Below are 19,430 nucleotides of genomic sequence, written 5' to 3' on the forward strand. Positions count from 1 at the left end.
ATGAAGTGAATCCTCCAACTCTGTTTAATACCAGATGAGTTCTCACTGGAGTGAACTGACTGAAGTCCTGGTGGTCTGGTGGCTAGGATTTGGTGCTCTTGGTGCCAAGGCCCACATTTGATAACCAGTTAGAGTGAAATGTTCTGTTTTGATTTTTGCTTTTCTGTGAAGATGTGAAGAAATTGGAGATAAGCCAGAAAAGTGATTAATAAGACAGAAAAACATCCCTGATGAAAGGTTAAAGTTGAAGTTACTGTTAGGGTTGGCCACAGTGACTTGTACCTTTAATTCCAGTTTCATGGGAGGTAGAAATTAAAAGAATAGAGATTTGGAGCTAGTCCTGGAAAAAAGTTGGAAAGACCCCCATCTCAATTAATAGCTGGGCATGGTGGAGTATGTTTGTCATCCCAGCTACAAGGATATGTAAATAGAAGGACAGTAGTCCAGGATGGCCCCAGGCAAAAACGCAAGACCCTATTTGTAAAATAATCAAAGCAAAAAAGGGCTGGAGACATGGTTCAAGTGGCAGAGTCCCTTCTTTAGCTCAAGAGGTGGCCTGTCTGCTCTGAATTTGAACCCCAGGACAGCCAAAAAAAAAGCTGATTCTACCGGGAAAGGGATCTTAATGAAGTGGCTTAATAACCGGAGCCTATCTAATCCATGTATATGAGGAGTTCTTATAAGGGAGACCCTGCTCTCTATAAGTACACATGGGCAAGTGCCACAAATATGCTACCTATTATTCTTTTAGAACAATAGATATCTATTAAGTAACATCTGGACAGTAAAGATGATCAAGCCTTTTAACAAAACATCATTAAAAATTCTACAATTTGTGTTCCAAGGGCCCTGTAAAGATAGAATCGATAATCAGTGCTTCCTGCAGCATTATATCTTGTTGAAGTGCATGAACTATTTTTAGGGCAATATTGACAAATGACCTTCCAAATACACTAATCTTTTCTCAATTTCCATTTTGTGGGAACAAGAATTTCACGTGTCAAAGAAGCACAGGGTGAGAGAGGAATGTGAGGAACAAATCAAGATGCCAGGACTGATATGACTCAAAAGAGAAAGAAGGAAAGAAAGAAAATAGCCATCTGTCTCAGAAATAAACTTTCTGGGGGAGAGCAATGGAGTCAACGAACTTTTGATACTCTCTCTCATGTGTGAGTTTTTTACTGTTTCAAGACTGGAGAGAATGAGCTTTCCTTTTCAATCCCTTTTACATATCCTGAGATGGGAGCCCTAGTTACTTTCCTGAAGGTGCATCTTCGATACCACATGGACCCCATAGGTGAACAGATTGCAGGTAATTGGCCTGGCATGAACACAAGTGACATTGCAGATGACTAAATGCATTGATTGGATTCCTAGTATTTCCCTTCTCAAGGAATCAGAATGTGAGTCACAGAGACAGTGTGGCTTCTGGAAACAGAAGCCAAATAGTAGGGAGCAGCAGAAGCAAGAAGCAGCTGCAAGGCACTAGCAGGAAAGCCCAGAGGAAGATCCCCAATGTGTCCTGCTGAGAAAATAAAGGAAGGACAGTTACAAGGACTTCCTCAAATCCTAAGCGACCTTTTAGATTCCAACTGTTCCAGTCACAGTGAGGTTGAGCTATGCTATGGCCCCCATTCGAGTTGGTCATCTTCCATTTTTCCTGTCAGATCTGTTTTCCCCTTTTGGGGGACAATAACATCCCTAATATTCTTCCAGGGAACCAACTATTCCCTATATTCAGTCCATGTGTGTTAAGAGAGAGAGACAGAGAGAGAGAGAGAGAGTAAAAAACTGTTGATTCCTCAGATCGAAGCAGTGCCTAAAGCTAGGACAACAGTGGCTAGGTTTTCTAGGAGTCAAAAATTTTCATATCTATTTAAAGTAGTTTGAGTTTCCCAATAAACATTGTATTGTTCTTTTCAGAAAAGCTAATTATAAAGTTTCGCTTGCATTTCCCCGAGGTCAAAGCACTCCCTTAGGAATCTAGTTTTCCTATTTCCACTTATTCCCTTGAATTAAATTTCTAGTTGGGAATATATGAAAGTGTCTCTCATCCTTGCATACAAATAAGCATAACTAACACACTCCTTTATAATATTTGATAAGTAGCACTGTGTTGAATTTCCTCAATTTGGTTTACCAGAGCATATGCAAAATTCAATAAATGAAAATGTGGTGCACAATGAACACTAGATTGACTTTGAGTACTGGGTCTGACATTAAATGACCTCATTCAAGCTATTTGACCTTGCGTGGGTCATTAATCTTCTCTGGGTTCTTATTTCCTCATTTGGTAAAATGTGGGCATTAAGCTAAAGAATATCAATAATAGCTCTATATATCTATATAGTTATTCAATCATTTCTAAAATTATTTCTCACTATATTACATTATTATATGTCATCTTCACAGTGTCTTTCAATTATGACTACCAATAGTTTCTAAAAATCACTTCCTTACTCTAGAAACACCAATAGTCTTTTACTATCAAAAGACTATTATTATCATGGCTGGTGTATCCATCCATCCCTCTACCTATCATCCATCTATCCCTTCATTCATTCAACAAGTTACCACATGCTACAACAATGTGCTAAAAGGCATGGCTCCCATCCTGGAGAATATACCACTCTAATGGAGAAAACAGGCTTTCAGTGTCACTCATTTGTAAGTCCATAAATACATATATAATTTAGAAATCTTGGCAAATGCTATAAAGGACAAGTATAGATGCCTTAATGGCATATAGCATAGAGATCTGATTTTGTTTGAGGGGACAGGCAAAGGCAAGTCTTCCAAAGAGGCAACTGGAACTCAGAGATGATGGGTGAGTAGAAGTTGCTTGGACCAATGGGATTTGGGTTGAGGCCATCCAGACATGGAAATGGTGACACATGTTAGATGCTGCTTTGGGCCTGCCTCCTGGTAAGGCCATCTATCATTTAACTTTTCCAAAACTCTTGGTGGAGTAAAACACCATAATTTCCTTCCCATGTCAAGAAAGAACTTAGAAACATGAAAAGTAAATATTCTAAGTCAGCTCCCAGAGTGACTGGTGAACTAAGATTTTGCTATTTTTTATTTTGCTGAGGTTTTTTTCCTGTGCAGCCTCACCAACTCTTTGACTTACATCTTGAAGAAATCACCTGACTTCCCTGGATCTCAGTTTTCTCATCTATAAAACATGAGACTTGGGTCGCACATATGATTTTTAGGGTCTCTCTCAATTCAGCATTCTGTATTTCTAGAAATGTACCTAAGTTATTGAGAAGGGGAAGAAAGGTCATGAATCCCAGAAAACGGATTTGTGGTTATATTTAAAAACAAAAATCAGCTAGCATTCATAGCACAAGGAAATGTAGGAATTGTAGCTATTGAAATGCAGGCTGGGTGGAGCCAAAAATAACTAATGTACCCACAGTTAATGCGGGGAAACTGCAGTGAAGTGTTTCCTTGGCAATTGAGTAACTTAAAGGTAAAGTAACTTGGTTTGATCAAAGACTGGGTTCTCTGTTTCTAATCCTTTCTATGGGTTCTTAGATTGTAATTTAGTGTAAAGGGAGAAAATGGCTGACAAATCCATTTCATTGAAAAACAAAGGCCATCCAAAAATATCAAGAAATGGGTAACCCAGTTGAACCCAGCAAACAAATTATCCAATGAGAAAGGAATGCTCAGGTCCTGGGCATCCTTAAATGCCTGTAAGTGTCTCAGAACCACTTCCATCCTGAACCAAGCTCTTAAATCATTTGGGAGAATCAACAGCAGAATTTACAGGAATCTGTCATCTGTCAATCTGAAGGTAAAGCTTTGGATTTCAAACCAAAGTCAGCTCTTTCTAGAGAAAAGGACAATAGCTGCTATTTCATAGCATGCATAATCAATGCTGCAGGGGTTGCTAGGCAACAGCAGAAAAGCTGTCAAACATCCCTGGGTACCTCCAATGGAAGAAGAGCAACCCAGCAGCCACTCCACAGAGGTGAGAGGCTGTGTAGTCCTAGAAGCTGTGTTCAGTTTGCTTCATTCCTTTAAAAAAAAAATCCATTTATTTTGGTCAGGCAGGGCTGAACCATAGACATTTTCTCCCAGGCTCATTTAGTCTTTGAATACACTTTCAATTAGCTTAAAGCCTTAAAAATGAGCATAGCAAGCTGGAGAGGAAGCTCTGTGAAAGGTCCATGGGTTACTCTGATCCATTTCACCCTGGAGCTCATGGAATATTCAAATTTTGACTGCAAGCTCTGAATGCCAGAATTAAAATGGGAACTCTCTCTGAAGCTTGAATTATTCTAGCTTCATAATCAAAACCTCTGGTTTCAACAAACATTAACATTCACGGTCATCGAGATAAGATTCCTTAGATTTGTGGTCATGAAGTTAAAAGTGAATTTTTAATTTGCAGGCCTTTTGTACTCCCTACTGAAAACGATAGTTTAGCTTGAATCTTAAGGGGACTAGCAAAGAGAAGAAGTCAGAATTTGATTAAGAATCAAATTCTTCCACACCTTCTTTTTCTTTCTTTTTTCACCTGCTCTTTCTTTCTTTTTCTTTTTTCTTCTTCCCTCCCTCCTTCTGTCCCTCCCTCTCCCTCTTTCTTCTTTCTTTCTTTCTTTCTCTCTCTCTCTCTCTCTCTCTCTCTCTCTCTCTCTCTCTCTCTCTCTCTCTCTCTCTCTCTCTCTCTCTTTCTCTTTTTGTCCTAATAATGCTGTTTAAAGAGCAACACTCATCATAGGTCACAAATTTGCACAATCTTATTTGGCAAAGTCAGGAGGGATGTGAAGACCAAGTCCTGGGTCTGGTTCAAGGTAGGATTAGATCTGTAATTGCAATTTAGACAATGGAAAAACATCACTGACAATAGTGGGAATACATGCTCAAACAGAAGCATGCTATGAGCAGAAAAGTAAATGCAATGTTTTTAAACTAGCCCAGTTAACGGGCTAACCACTGTTATCACCAGTTCACCTTACATTATCTTGTTTCAGCATTTGTTCATTAGGAAATTGAGCATAAGGGTTGATGATTTCTGGATTTAGAGGGCCTTGCAAGAAGTACAGAGAAATAACTACAAAATAGAAATGGTACTAAAATGAGAAACTATACCCATTGAGAAACTTGTTGAAACTCTCTCTGCATCTGGCTGAGGTCTCTCAGCTATTCTTCTAGAATTCCCTAATCTTCCAGGTTTTTCTCACACTTACAAGAATCCCCACTTTGACACTATGAAATGAATTCAGGGTCTGAAGGCTTGACTCTGCTTCCTGTTTGGCTTTCAGATAGTAGTACAAAACATGGGCCCAAAAGATGGACCAAGGATCTTTACTCTCCTTGTCTACAACACACGTCTCAGCTAGGATTAGATGTTCCCTATTGTTCTTTCAGCTATCTAACATTTGATCAGTCTATAAATTTGCAAAAATTGAGGCCCCTTTGGTCCCATTTATCCAAAAATGAATAAAAACAAAAACAGAAGACAGCAAAGACTGCAGAAATAACATTGGCAAATGTTCTGAAATTTGGTATGAAAAAAAAGATGACAACAAAACCTTTTGAGTAGATGAAAGAAAAGAGAAAGTAATATCAACAGTAGAAATTAGACCTCTCCAAAACCTCTGCAAGATTTACTTTGACACCTCCAACCCACTTGACCTCACATCTCTCTAGGATCTCCTTTCTTCTCCTCCCTCTACTTTCTCAAGCTCCCTTCCATTTCCCAACTCAAAGAGATGATGTTTATTTTATAGATTTTATCAGCTCTAGAAGAGTCTGCCCTTTACTCACAGAAAAATGTAGCTCGTAAGGCCCTTCTCTGCCACTCCTGTTAGTTTCTTTCAAATGACAAGAAAAGCAAATTCATAATTTGTTTTTCTATTTGGATGTACTTAACTGAAACCATTGGGCCTGCAAAGTGGGCATGTTTAAGAAAAAATTTATTTCTTTCCTTAGCTACTCATATGTACTAAAGTAGTTTAATGCTAAGCATGTCAGTAGTGAAATATGCATCTGATTTTTAAAGAATTAAAAAATTGTCATGGTTATGACTAGGAAGCAATTACCACTCAAACAAATGGCCCCCGTTTGTGTGAAATACAACAAAATCTCAGCCATATTATATTAAGCCAAAAAGTTAAATTTTATTGCATTAGCCATGCACATACTCATTTTGTACTTATTTCATTTTGTAAATGTATGCCATTTTAAGTGTTTGACATACATTACCCAATACCTTGGTGAAATTTTTCTTTTTTTAAATTTTGACAATATATATGTAAAAGACCTGCTGAAGTGCTTTGTGCTAATTTTGTTAATCCTTGTGTTTTAGAAAGCTAGTGGAAATCTTATCCCTTTCAATACTATTGCTGATCTTATTGAAGAACAGGTCTCTTTTTGTGATACTAGGGCTTGAACTCAAGGCCTTCACCTTGAGCCACTCCACAAGACCCATTTTTTGTGATAGAGTTTTTGGAGATAGAGCCTTGCAGAACTATTTGCCTGGGCTGGCTTAGAACTGTTATCCACTTGATCTCTGCCTCCTGAGTAGCTAGGATTACAGGCATGAGCCACCAGTGCCCGGCCAGGTCTCTTTTTTGACTCTGATGAAACACTTCCAGACTTCTTTTTTTTTATTATCATATTATTGTTGTACTGAGGGTGTATTGTGACATTTAAAAAAGTTCTTATCATAGTTGAATTCACCCCCTCCATTCAGACTTTTTATTTTAATAGGAACCCCATGTTTGCTAGGGTTGTTGAATCCACAGGATATGTCACCTACCCCTTGATTAAATCATGCCTGTGCTGAATAAAATCCTGTGGCTTTGGAAACATTTGGGATGGTCAAGGTATGGCATACTAGGAGAACTCAGTGGAACAGGGGCTGGCTGAGAAAGAAGTGAAGTCAATGTGCTCCTTCTAGAATCTCAAACAGGCAAGAAACCTCGAGGGTGTCATAAGCACCAAACAATTGGAGATATGTTTGAGTCTCCAAGATTTAACCATCAAATTCTGTTTAATCCCACATTGACCTCCACCCAGAATTTTGTTAGAACTAAAAAGAGCAGCTCATACCTACCAGCCTGTGGACTGATTCTTTGTTCCTAACAAGAACCTCTAACAGTTGAATATGCCCCAAGTATCCTTCTGACTGCCCATTTAGGTAAAGGGATTTAAACACATCCACCTTAGTAGACACAATTTACTCCTGAATTGAACACTAAAATATGATAAAATAAAGTGAAACTTCTACATGTTATTGTGATCATGGATAAGGAGATATTCTCAAATGTTCTCTTACCTTCACTGCTACCAAGATCTTATCCTGCTCAGGACAGAGGTTATAGCATTCAGCTAGGAAAACTTTTCCAAAAGCTCCTTCACCTAGCTCCCTTTTCAGAACAATGTTATGTCGCTTGATGTGCTGAACAACTGTAAAACAAACACAGAAATTGAAATTAAAGCATGTCAAGGTGAATGCAGAGAGTAGGGAGCTTGCAAGTCCAAGATTCTCTCCTCTGCAGAGTGAACTAAAGGAGAACATTGTCCATCTTCACAGCCTACCCCAAATGACAGGCAAGAGGTTTTATCTGCTTACTCTCCAGATCTCAATCATTGCTAGATCTAGCAGTTGGCTGAAAAATATCATTAATCAACTTTTAGATAGTAAACAGAGAGAAATGATAAGGAATTAACTTTAATGGTAGGCCTTTCATAAGTCAAATGCTTTGCGTCTATTTCTTGGTCATATGTCCAATGGGAAAGGCAGAGAGTCACCAGGAATTCCTCATTCTTTGCTAAACCATCTCCTAATGGAGAGAGGCTCAGCAGACACCAAGGAAAATGCAAAATCCTTAATTGCTAGTTAAGGCTTTGGCCTCACCCTATTTTTAGACTTTGAGTGACTTGGGCTAGACTATAATTGAGCCTCAGTGACATTTTCTGTTCAGATAAGAATTGTCTAGACTCTGTGCTTCCTTAGCCACTTTCTGAAAATCATATCTTGGTTTGACTCTCCAAAACCAAGAAGAGGCAAGAATAGATGAATCCGGTAAAGAGAGATTATTTATTTTTCTCTATAGTCTAGAGTGGAACTGGCCAAAGTCACTCAGTCAGACGCCTTTTTGGAGAGCAGGAGGCAGCGGTATAAGGTAGAAACCAGAGAAAGGCAGTACACAAAAGGACGGAGCTAACAGAGAAGACAAAAGGAGATTCTGAAGGACAGAGTGCTTACCACCCAGCACTTCAAATGTTGAGCGCCTTAGCATGGGAATTTTCCCCGGTCTCAGCCGCCATTCTTTGCTGAACAACTTGTCCCTGACTGGTGGTACAGTTGGCTCTGAATACCTACCAATTCCACATCTGTGGATTAAACCAACTTCAGATAGAATACGTTTTAAAAAAATCGTACTTGCCATTATTCCTTAAATAATACAGTGTCACAACTATTTATATAGCATTTACATTGTGTTACGTATTATAAGTAATGTAGAGATGGCTTAAAGAATTCGGGAAGATGTGTGTAGATTATATACAAATTCTATGCTACTTTATATAAGGAACTTGGGCATCTTTGGATTTTGGTATCCTGAATTTTTGACTGCCCTAGAACAAGTTCACATAGACAACCAGGGACTACTGTTTTAAAAAAAGGTTGTGATGTGCTCTAGAGCATGGAATGTGAAGCTAACAGCATTCTCTTAGCTCTTTCTCACAATCCCATGAAGTCTCTTTCTTCCTTGTGCTTGTAAACCAGGAAACAGTCTATAGGAATTTCAAGGATTTATGTCTAGGAATGGAGGAACTGAGATTTGAACTCAAGTCTCTCTGAATTCAGAGTCTTGTCTTCTACACCCTGAAGTCTCTTTTCACTTACAAATTGTGTTAGTCTTGACAAGATACTTGATAAACACTCAAGTCCTTACTCCCTCAGAGATCATTCCAGGAAAAATTATGTTGACCTTATGTTGCAGCATAGTGTTTTATTTTACATCTATAAGCTCCCTGAGGTTCAGCGAGAGCCCTATATAACCTTTTTCCTCGTGTGTGATGCCTTAAGTGCTAAGCACAAAGCAGATATTTAATATTGGGCGTATGTTAATAACCATTCTCTAATTTTTTTTCTTAATTGTCAACTGTATTACAAAAGCAAAAGAAAATATAAAACACACTTCTGCAATTTAAATAATAATAAAGTGAGTACCTATGAACCCACCATCTCATTTAAGAAACATAGTATCATTAGAAGTTGAGTATCCCTTTCTTGAAAAATTGTTGGGACTAGATATGTTTTGGATTTCAGATTCTTTTGGAGGGGGGATTTGAATATTTGCATATTCATAATGAGATATCTTGGGGATGAGAGCCAAGTCAAAATATGAAATTCATTTATATTTCATACGATTCTTATGCCTACATTGCCTCAGGTAATTTTATGCAGTATTTTTTAGTGTGCCTGTGTTTTGACTATGACAAGTCACATGAGGTCAAGTATGGAAATTTTCATTTGAGGGGTCATGTTGGTGTTTAAAAAGTTTTAGACTTTGGAGCACTTTAGATTTTGAGTTTGTGAATTAGGGGTGCTCAACCAGAAGTAGCTTAGAAGCATCACTGTGCTCTTTCCTGATTGTATCCTGGTCTCTCCTCCTGTTCTAGGGATAACCACCATCTTGAATTTTATGTTAATCATTTTCTTTATCATTTTGCTACCAGTGCTAGAATTCTAACAAGAGATTGTTCGGTATTGCCTAGTTTTGAACGTATGTCAGTGGATTCATACTGTATGCGTATATTCTTCCATATCTTGCACCTTCCACACAAGAATATCCTTGAGATGGTGTTACACTGTGTGTGTAGTAGTAATTAATATTCTGTAGAAGGATTATGCCATCATATATTTATGCATTCCATGTTGATGGATACCCCACACAGTTCCTTTTTGGATACAGCTTTATATAAAATTCAAGTGATGATTAAAGTTTTGCTTTAATGGGACTTTTTTCCTTGATAATTCATGTGCTTCTGATCCGTGAATGCTCTGTAAGCCTCTAGGAACTCAGGGTGATAAAAATCAAAAGGTCTTTTTATGAGCAACAATATTCATGAATATGAGAACATATATTAATTTCTCATGCTCAGTAGAGAAATGTTTTCATTAGGTAGAGTGCCCATATAAAGATACCAACATAATTCTCCCAGAGAATTACCTGCCCTATTTAAATCTAATATTTAACTCCTTGGTTGTCACATGTTCATTGGGAATTAAACTGTCACCTGATTTACTTGACACCCTAACCAGACCAAGGCAAGTATTCAACTTTTTTGCAATTGATTTGCACATTTTTTTCTTTTGATATTCCAAGCAGTAGAGAAAAAGCTGGTAGAAATAAGTTTTTAAAGCCACAATTAATTTCTTCATCTTCAAAACTATAAATTGTAAAACCAGTTTTCCCAGATTGACCTTAAAAGCAGAAAATGCATCTTTTCTTTAGGAAATGGGCTATTTGCATTGATTTACTTTGTTGTGGTTTAGAGCACAGATTATGTGAATGATGTTCTTTTCCAATATATTCCCTCTAAACAGAATAACTTTCTCCTTTATACTTAGGGGTACAGGTAATGACTTTGTATTTGTGTTCTCAGCAGAGTCTCACAGTGCTTTGCATACAGTTGGTGTTATATAAATATTTCTCAAAAAATGTTTGCTAGTAATTATAATCAGGTACTGTTTCATCATACTGTCTCAGCAGTAATGGTACTGAGTATCCAGGCAATGGAGCAGCCCAGTTCTTTAACATGCCAGGAGTGGGGAGAATATCTACTCTGAAGCTTCCTTATCATTGAGCTAGGAATTTCTTCGCATTTCCCTCCACAAGAGCATCAGGGCTTATTCCTACCTACCTCATTTACTATTTCCCTTGAACACCACAGGAAGTCTCTCTTCATCCAGCATTTCACCTCAACAGTGCTGTTATATGTTCCTGCCAATGCCCAGCCCTTCCAGTACCCTATGCAACTCTTAGCTTATGGTCTGTGTTTTATAGGCTCACAAGGGCATCCATTCCCCCTCCCCACCCCAATGGTCCTCTCAAATGGAGTCCATCCCCATCTCTTATCCCATTTGTCAGTACCTCATGCCTGCTTTTTGTCACTCCATCTCCCTCTTGCTACAGCCTCAGCTATCCTGAAGCATCTCTCAGGAGATAGTGTGTGCCCTCTGCTCCCTCATTGCAAACATTTGGTTACTCCTTTCACCCATTCAGTCCTGCCTCACACCTTCTTGCTCCATGCTCCTGGGGGCCTTTCTTCTCAGGGCCTGAGAAACAGAGGGGATCATCAACTTGCCTAAGCTACAGAGACACTGTCTACCCTTTATTCTGTCATCGTCATATTCTTTTCTTCTTCTTCTTCTTCTTCTTCTTCTTCTTCTTCTTCTTCTTCTTCTTCTTCTTCTTCTTCTTCATTCTTCTTTATTCTTCTTCTCTTCTTCCTTCTTCTTTCTCTTTCTTTTTTATTAATTATACAAAAATGTTTCATTGTAAATTTTCATAGATGAATATAAGGTACTGTGATCACATTCACTGCCTTTCTTACTCTTTCTTCTCCCTCCTCCCTGCCTTATCTTGTGTCTTTCAATACTGAAACTAAGAGGCCATAGTCATTGGAAAGTTTGATTTAACTGTTTGTATGTCATTAAGCTGACTTTTCCTAGTAGAAAGATTCTCCTAACTAAACAAAAATGGGGTAGGGGGGAACACTGATTTCCATTCTAGACAAGCTCCTTATCTCACTGTGGACAAGCTCCTTATCTCACTGTGGACCAGCACTTTGGATATCACTTTTAAAGTGCTCTATAAGCATTTGATTCATTTCATACAAAACATCCTGAGGTGAGTGTGAGGATTCCATGATAAATAAGCTGTTGTGTAATCATGGAAAATTCTTACAGGCTTTCTTTCTCTGTGATTAGTAAATTCTCTGCTCTTTACTTTAGGGACATGAGTGAAAATCACATCACACTCAAAGTGAAAAAGAGTAAAAAATTAAATAAGATCAGGAACTCCACCATAAATATCTTCCTATATTTGAAGGAAAACTCAAAACAATAGTTGATTTTTCAAAGAAAATTTTATAGAAAACTTCTCTTTTAAATTCACTCTACCCCTGTCCCCCAACACACACACACACACACACACACACACACACAAACAAGTATCAATAAGAGCCACAGGAAATACCGTACTAGGCTCATGAGGTCTGCATGCTGTTCTTGGAAGTGATGGAATTTTCCAAAGTAGAAATTTGATGACTTTAGTACTGCCTCATGAGCACCTGAACAAAGCCAATTTCTGGTTCTATATTAGCATCACGTTATGGTCACTGAAAAATGCATTGTGTCACAAAGTAGCTGCAGCAATTTGCAGAACTGTTTGCTGCTTGAGATTGTTTAAATTCAACTTCTGGTATAAGAAGTAAATATTTCACATATACTCACAGGCAATAGATAAAATATTAATGCACATCTATATCCATTACTACTAAATCTAAAACTAGTAAAAATATAAGTAAATAGGACTCTATCCACTAAAGTTCTTATAGGAAAGTCTACCTATAAGGACTTTCATAGAAATAAATTCTTAGTGCACTAGACTTGTCCTGCCTATCACATGGACCTTAAACCAAACACTTATTGAGTATGTAATATATGCCAATAACTAAGTGATATGAAGTTTAAGAGAAAAGTATGCTAAACTTTTGAATAGGAAGATAAAAAGCAGCACATGTAGGAGGCAATGTTTATGTCAGGAGCTCTCAAAAGTTTCTTCTGTTTCCTCACAGTCCAAATGCAGGGCTGTTGGCAGCTTTAAAGGACTGAACTTTGTGACAAGAAAATAACGTTCAGGTCTACACTCTGGAGTGAGGGTTGGAATAGTGAAGTGACATTCCCAGGGATATGGATGACAAACTAAGATTCAGGTCCTCAGCCTCAAAGAAGAGGGACCCTTAGACTGTGCAATTCAATTCTTTAATTGGGACATTAAAGTGAAAGCAGATATTTCATTTAGTAAATCTCTCTTCTACTAGAAATACTTCAAACACTCACATTGATCATGTGGAAGGAACCAAACATCTCAGAATAAAGTTCATTAGAAAACTGTCATTAAACATGAAACATGAATATGAATGGCAGATTGTAAAAGCTAAATATTTTGAGAAATGATTTTACTTGATTTAAAATATTATTAACATAATTTGTGTATATGGACAGCATTATTGAGCTAGGTAAAATCATTTACCTTATAAAATAAATTTACATGAGGAATAGAAACAATGTCTTTAAATTTCATCTGTTTTTATTAAGATATATCAGTGCTAAATTGAAAATGAATATAATTAAGACCACAGAGATAAAACACACCAAGACAAGGGAAGAACAAATATTCATTTAAAAAAGTAATACAATGATGAAATAGAGCATGTAACAATACCAAGCCAACTGTAAGCACTTTTCAGAAAAAAAAAAAGTGCATTATGATCACTGAATGAGGTCAATAGCCACATTTATTTTACAAATGACACCACAATCAATTGACTTACATGTGGTCATAGAGCAATCTACTTACTTATCCTTTTCCAAGTACTATTTCCAACAAAATGAGGAAATAAGGAGAGAAGAGGCCACCTAATATGTGCTGAATTGCTATTATGAGCCAAAGAATATGCGGAGAGACTTATAAGAGTCATCAATCTTCATTGCAATCTGGTAGGGTATTCTTATCTCCATTTTCAAATTAAAGAAGAAAGAGGGGGATCAGATGAGCTAAATAACTCATTCAGAAGTCTATAATTAGTAAAGGAGGTTTTGAATTCTTTCCACTACAACACTGCTTCAGTCTTTTTATGAAACACAAAGTGAAAGCGAAAGTATGAGTTTCACTTTGCCTACTTAGGGAATCATGGGCCTATTTTTATCAGTTTAGTTCAGCACACCATTATTAAGCACCTACTACTATTTAAAATGCCTGGGCATTCTTCTAGGACACAGAAAAGGCAGAGTAAAACAATCCTTTTCCTCAAGAACTCAGAGCCACTTACTCACATTTTTTGTTTCATTCACAAAAGATTTTATGTACTCTATAAAGCATGAAGAAAAGCAAAAATTTTACTAACAACTCAAGTCAAGTGAAACGCAATAGAAAGGTAAGACAAGGCACTGAGTAGAAATGCAAATATGCAGATTCTAAGGTCCTATGTGTTTATTAAATGTACATGATATTTCACTCTAAGTTTCTTTACTGGGGAGGTCAAAGACAAACACAATAATTTACAAATTTTAGACTGTCCACAAGTAAAAGTGTAGACATTCCTTCTGGGAAGTAAGATTCCTCCTGGCAGTTCATTTTCAAAGAAATAAATCAAAGAGATTTTACACAGGAGATTGGCACCATGATCCTCAACAACATCCCCAGAAAGAGTAGTGAATTTTCTAAGAATATTCCCTATGGCAGAGCCCAATAAGAGATGAACATATGCCACAAAAGCCACCCTCAGCCAAAGCACTACACAGGGAGTCCACAGCTCCTAACATCATAATGGCATAAAAATAAATGCCCGTGGGCATACTCAAGAATGCTTTGGGCACGAAGTTGACGAATGAATGCAATTTCCCTGAATCCACTGCTGGGCCTAAAACACATTAGGCAATCAAAGCTATCTTATGAATAAGTAATAACATGAACATGTAAAAAATAGGTGAGTTACTGAGCAAGAGAAAAGAATGGTGGGAAACAGGGCATTAAAGGTGGGGGAAGACACAAGAATGAGGAGAAAGAAAAGTCCAGCATGTATTTAAGAAACAATGATTTGTCTCAGATTTTCCTGGAGAAGAGCATCAGGTGATATGCTGCAAAAGGAGAAGTGGGCAGGGTCATGGAGGGTCTTAAATATCTCATAAAATGGTTTAGACAAGTTCTGGCACTAATAAATAGGGACTGTGAGCAAATTACTTCATTGTTCTATGCCTCTGTTTCCTCGTCTTTAAATGATGGATTTGAGGCTAAACAGCATCTTAGCACACGTGTTCCACAATCTGTGAGTTCATGATTTTCTTTCTATCATCTATCTATGTATCTATCTATCTACCCATCCGTCTATCTATCTATCTATCTATCTATCTATCTATCTATCTATCTATCTGTCTGTCTATGTTCTAGGGAGCTAAGGAAAACCTTTGAGAATGGGAGACAGGAAAGGACACATCTATAGAAAGATTGCTCTTGCTGTGGTAAAGCTGGAGGCAGGGAAACCATTTAGAGAGCAGCTGTAGCCCCATTCTCACAAGGCTGGTGCTGGGTTAAGGGTAGGCTCCATCCAGTTACTTATCCATCTTTTCTTTTCAGCCCCTCATCTTAGCCATTAGAAATACAGAGCTCAGCATGACTTATTGTCATTGGAGGTGCTGTCCACGGCCAAATGGAAAAGAACATGTCACCAAGGACTAATTGTCAGAGAATGACTGTGAGAAAGAAGAGAAAAAGAGAAGACCCAAATGGACATATCAGAGGCAGGAGACAGGGCTATGGCTGAGGGGTGCAGAAGGCTCTGCTGTGGGCAGAGCAATGAAGAGGTAGAGGTGGTGGACGGAGACTGCCCTTGTGGGAGGTGGAGGGGAAGAGGGGCAGGAGCAGCCTAGAGATATTATGTGACTCCAGAGGATGGGAGTTAGGAGGGGTTAGGTCTTATGATGTTTTGTAGGTTGGAAATAATAATAAAGGGTGAGAAATTAAATATGCACCAAATAAAAAAGGTGAAAGAAGGAAGGAAGAGAGGCAAAGGCGATATCATGGGGGAGAACCCTGCAGCAAGTGCAGAGAGTATATTGGTGGGATGTTGCAGAAAACTTTGGAAACAGAGAAATTTTAAATGAGCTTCCCTCTGAGGTCCTCAACCTTGAGTCTCATCACAGCACTGGTCCACTAAAGAAGTGAGTGGGCCTTCCAGCCCCCTGAAGAGTATATTGATAATAGCCATACTAAGCTTTCAAGCTAAACCTTGCATCAGGGGCAGTGATGGACAAGGAGAGGTCACCAGGTATCCTGTCAGATGCCTCATATAACAGCCAATGACAGAAAATTCCCCCTTTATCACTGGACCAAATGCTAGCACTAAACAAGAGCAGGTGGCAACAGGGTTTAAGAGAGCTGGGCTTCATGTAAGCAGAACTTTATAGCAGATAAAGCAACAGAGTTATTTGAAGTCAAATTCCCACAATTTCTTGGTGGGAACAGGCAAGTGGGGGGGAGAGCCCCAGAAATCTTTCAAGCTGTTAGACTGAAAGGAACACCACACTTCAAAATACACAGACGGTACATCCTTCGCTTTGACATCCCCTAACAGCCAAAATTATATCTGTTCTACACTCTGGCATGTGGTAGAATTGGATTGATTTGCCCTGACAGCTCTCCCTGCTGGAACAATACTTGTCAGTCACCCCGGCAATGTTTGTATTTTCAAGAATCATTATGCAGAGTGATTGTACAAAATTCTGGCAGGTGAGCCAGACAGTCTTATCTGCCTAACCCTCTGACTCTATGTCCCTGGAAGCTGAAGTTCTTTTTACTCCTGTGGCTTAAAAACTTGTCCTTAACACTCTGCTTACCATCCCCTTTCCAAGCTGTCTGCAGAAACCTCCATTTGTAAGCTCTACACTGGTGTCTGCTTTATAACTCAGTTCTTCCATTCAAGAGCCCTCCCCATGGAAGCTTTCCTTCCTTCACAGGGTGCAGGGCAAATAGTGCTCTCCATGGGGGATGAGATACTCACTCATCTGCCCTTAGGTTCCTAGACCCAACACTACTAAAGTTTTCTGATTGGCTTCTGCAAAGTTAGTTGATCTTGCCAATGTGCCTCCAAGCAACATCCCCATTGCAGAAGAAATCTTTTGTTTTTGTTGGGGATATTTAAGAAGCCACCCAGTTGTTGTTCAAGGGCTTCCCTGACCTGTGTCTTCATTAATGAGCAGTTTATTATTGAACATCTTCTCTGTGCACACACTCTGGTGAGAAATTTGACAGCAATGCTGTCAGAATGTGATAAATGGTGATGAGAGGTCTGTGAAAAATGTTATATAACTGGGCAACTCAGGAAACTCTCCCTGGTCAGGGTCACTGGTGCCAACTTTAGAATATCAAGTTGGAGCCTCTATGAGAAAAATTCTGAACACTAGGCAAAGGGGAAAGAGCTTAGCTTAATAACGAATGGGAAGCTATGGGCATTTTATTAGTTCTAGGACTCCATGTCAGCTTTCTGGGCTGATTTCTCTGGTTGTGGACTCTGCCCCAGCTCCATAGAAAGGTAGATGCTCAGTTGGGCTCCTAACCAATGATATGTGGCTGAGATCTGAAAAATGGGAAGTCATAGATTTGGAGGTGCATCCCAGATATTTTCTGTCTGTGAATGGCTTTATATCCAGTCAGTATGCAGAGCAACAGAGATCTGTGAGTCCCTCTTTAATATACTTATGTGAGCACTCATTTTAAAGGTAATGTCCTTAAAAGATTTTTACAATACTCTCAGAATATTTCAAACCAACAAACTCCACCTCCCTTCACCATTTAAGCATGCATGTGAAATGAGCTATGTATGGTAACGTAGAAGATTCAAGAATTAATGAGAAAAGGGCGGATTCAATTGCCATTCATGGCACATCAGCTTGTGGTAGGCATTGCGTTGAACATTTTGCCTACATTCTTTCTTCAAACATTCTGATCGACCTAGGGAGAAACACCATTGTTTCCACTTGGGAGATATGGGAGTCAAGTATCAGAGATGTTAAGTAACTTGCCCAAAGCCACACACCTGTAAGCTACTAAGTTTGACTTTAAACCCCACACAGTCTTCCCCAATAGAACATAGTTACTTTCCTCCCTAATAGACTGGCAGTCTAATAGGGAAATGAGACAAATAACAGTTGTGGAAAGCAGAACATACTGCTATGACAGATTTGAAACATACAGGGTTAAGAGTGATTAAACAAAACAACCAATCCTTTGATTATAGGGCCTAAGATTGCAGAATGTGTCCTTTGACTTTTCCATTGTAAGCTGAGCAGGGATTGAAATGTTCGTTGGAAAGAAGAACATTGTTGGACATAATGAATTATGACATTTCCAGAATGCCAGGATGCCATGACTCAATCACATGCTGAACTTTCTTCATGTGAAGACATGTCTGCATTAAACTCCAAAATCTGAAAACTATTTAGGTTGAAACAAATGAAATTTTCATTCATGCCTGCCGAACCCAGACAACTATTGGTTATTTCATCTGGCTCAACCTAATGTATTGCTAGATCTTATTTTTGTACGCAGAGCCTCTAAATTTTAGAAAAGAATTCACATTTTTTAACCTTTAAAAAAATATTGGGGAAAGCAATATATGCTTTTGGTAATAAAGTAAATAGCAACAAAGAGCTTGAGATGTACAGAACATGTGTGCTTCCATTCTGCTCCCTTCCTTCATTCTAACTTCCCTGGGCAAACAATTTGAATCAGTTTCATTTTTGGTTTTCTGGAGCCTACCTCCATGACCACAGTTAACATGCTTAAACCTTCTGTTCCTGTTTTCCCAGTTTAAGACAACTTCAACTTCAACTCACTGACTTACCAGCACAAAACATGATGGTATCACTTGCACTATGTCCCATTGAAGGACTAAAGGACGGACTGCAGGAGGTCCCAAAAGGTGAAAAGTGATCAAGGAGATGCCTTTCCTTTCCAGGAAACCTCTGTCTGCACCTGAGAGACATCTCTGCCCCCAGGCAATGCAAAAAAAGGCTATAAAACCCAATCCCCAACCTGACCCAAGAGATCACTGGTTTCCGGTCCCCCTGCATTCTCCAATATGCAATCTTTCTCTTCTCTTCTCTACAAATAAAATCTTTCCGACCTCTGCTGTTGGAGTCCGCCTGTGCTTTCATCCTCAGAGTGGGCTCAAGAACCCTGAGCACCTGAAATTCCTGCGAGTGTCATCCCTGCATAACCATCTCTTCCCAACAGTTGAGAGTTGTGTTATTTTGTATTCTTCTAGTGATTATCTATCATACTTACATTGCTATTCCAGCCAGTACCTGATATTCTTCTGGACATGATGAACATGTTAGTACGTCTAAATTCCCTTAACTCCAATTATCTCCCATATTCTTTTTACCTTTACTATGATATTACCAAAATTGTTAACATTTATGTTCAGCTTACAATACGATGTGATTAGGTGTCATGATTCTAAAAACTGAAAAGCAATAAACAGAATTCATATGAACACATCCAGTTCAATACCACATTCCACGAGGCTAAGTAGGTGCTAGGACTGTGCTTTCTCTCCCATGTATCTGAGGTCATGCCACTTGAATCCAGAGGGGTGCCTCTAACATTAAGTTC

At 38.6% G+C, this 19,430-nt stretch overlaps 1 protein-coding gene across 7 annotated transcripts in view; it reads right to left on the minus strand.

Annotated features, from left to right (window-relative positions):
* Ntrk2 (neurotrophic receptor tyrosine kinase 2) overlaps nucleotides 1-19,430 on the minus strand; it is a 333,650-nt gene that overhangs the window by 77,379 nt on the left and 236,841 nt on the right. For all 7 annotated transcript variants that reach the window (XM_074052265.1, XM_074052264.1, XM_020153400.2 and 4 more), the window contains one exon: nucleotides 7,295-7,425. In XM_074052265.1, the coding sequence (XP_073908366.1) occupies nucleotides 7,295-7,425 (131 nt within the window). The remainder of the gene's footprint in view (nucleotides 1-7,294; nucleotides 7,426-19,430) is intronic.

The sequence above is a fragment of the Castor canadensis genome, chromosome 13 (genome assembly GCF_047511655.1).
Source record: "Castor canadensis chromosome 13, mCasCan1.hap1v2, whole genome shotgun sequence".
Classification (NCBI taxonomy): Eukaryota; Metazoa; Chordata; class Mammalia; order Rodentia; family Castoridae; genus Castor; species Castor canadensis.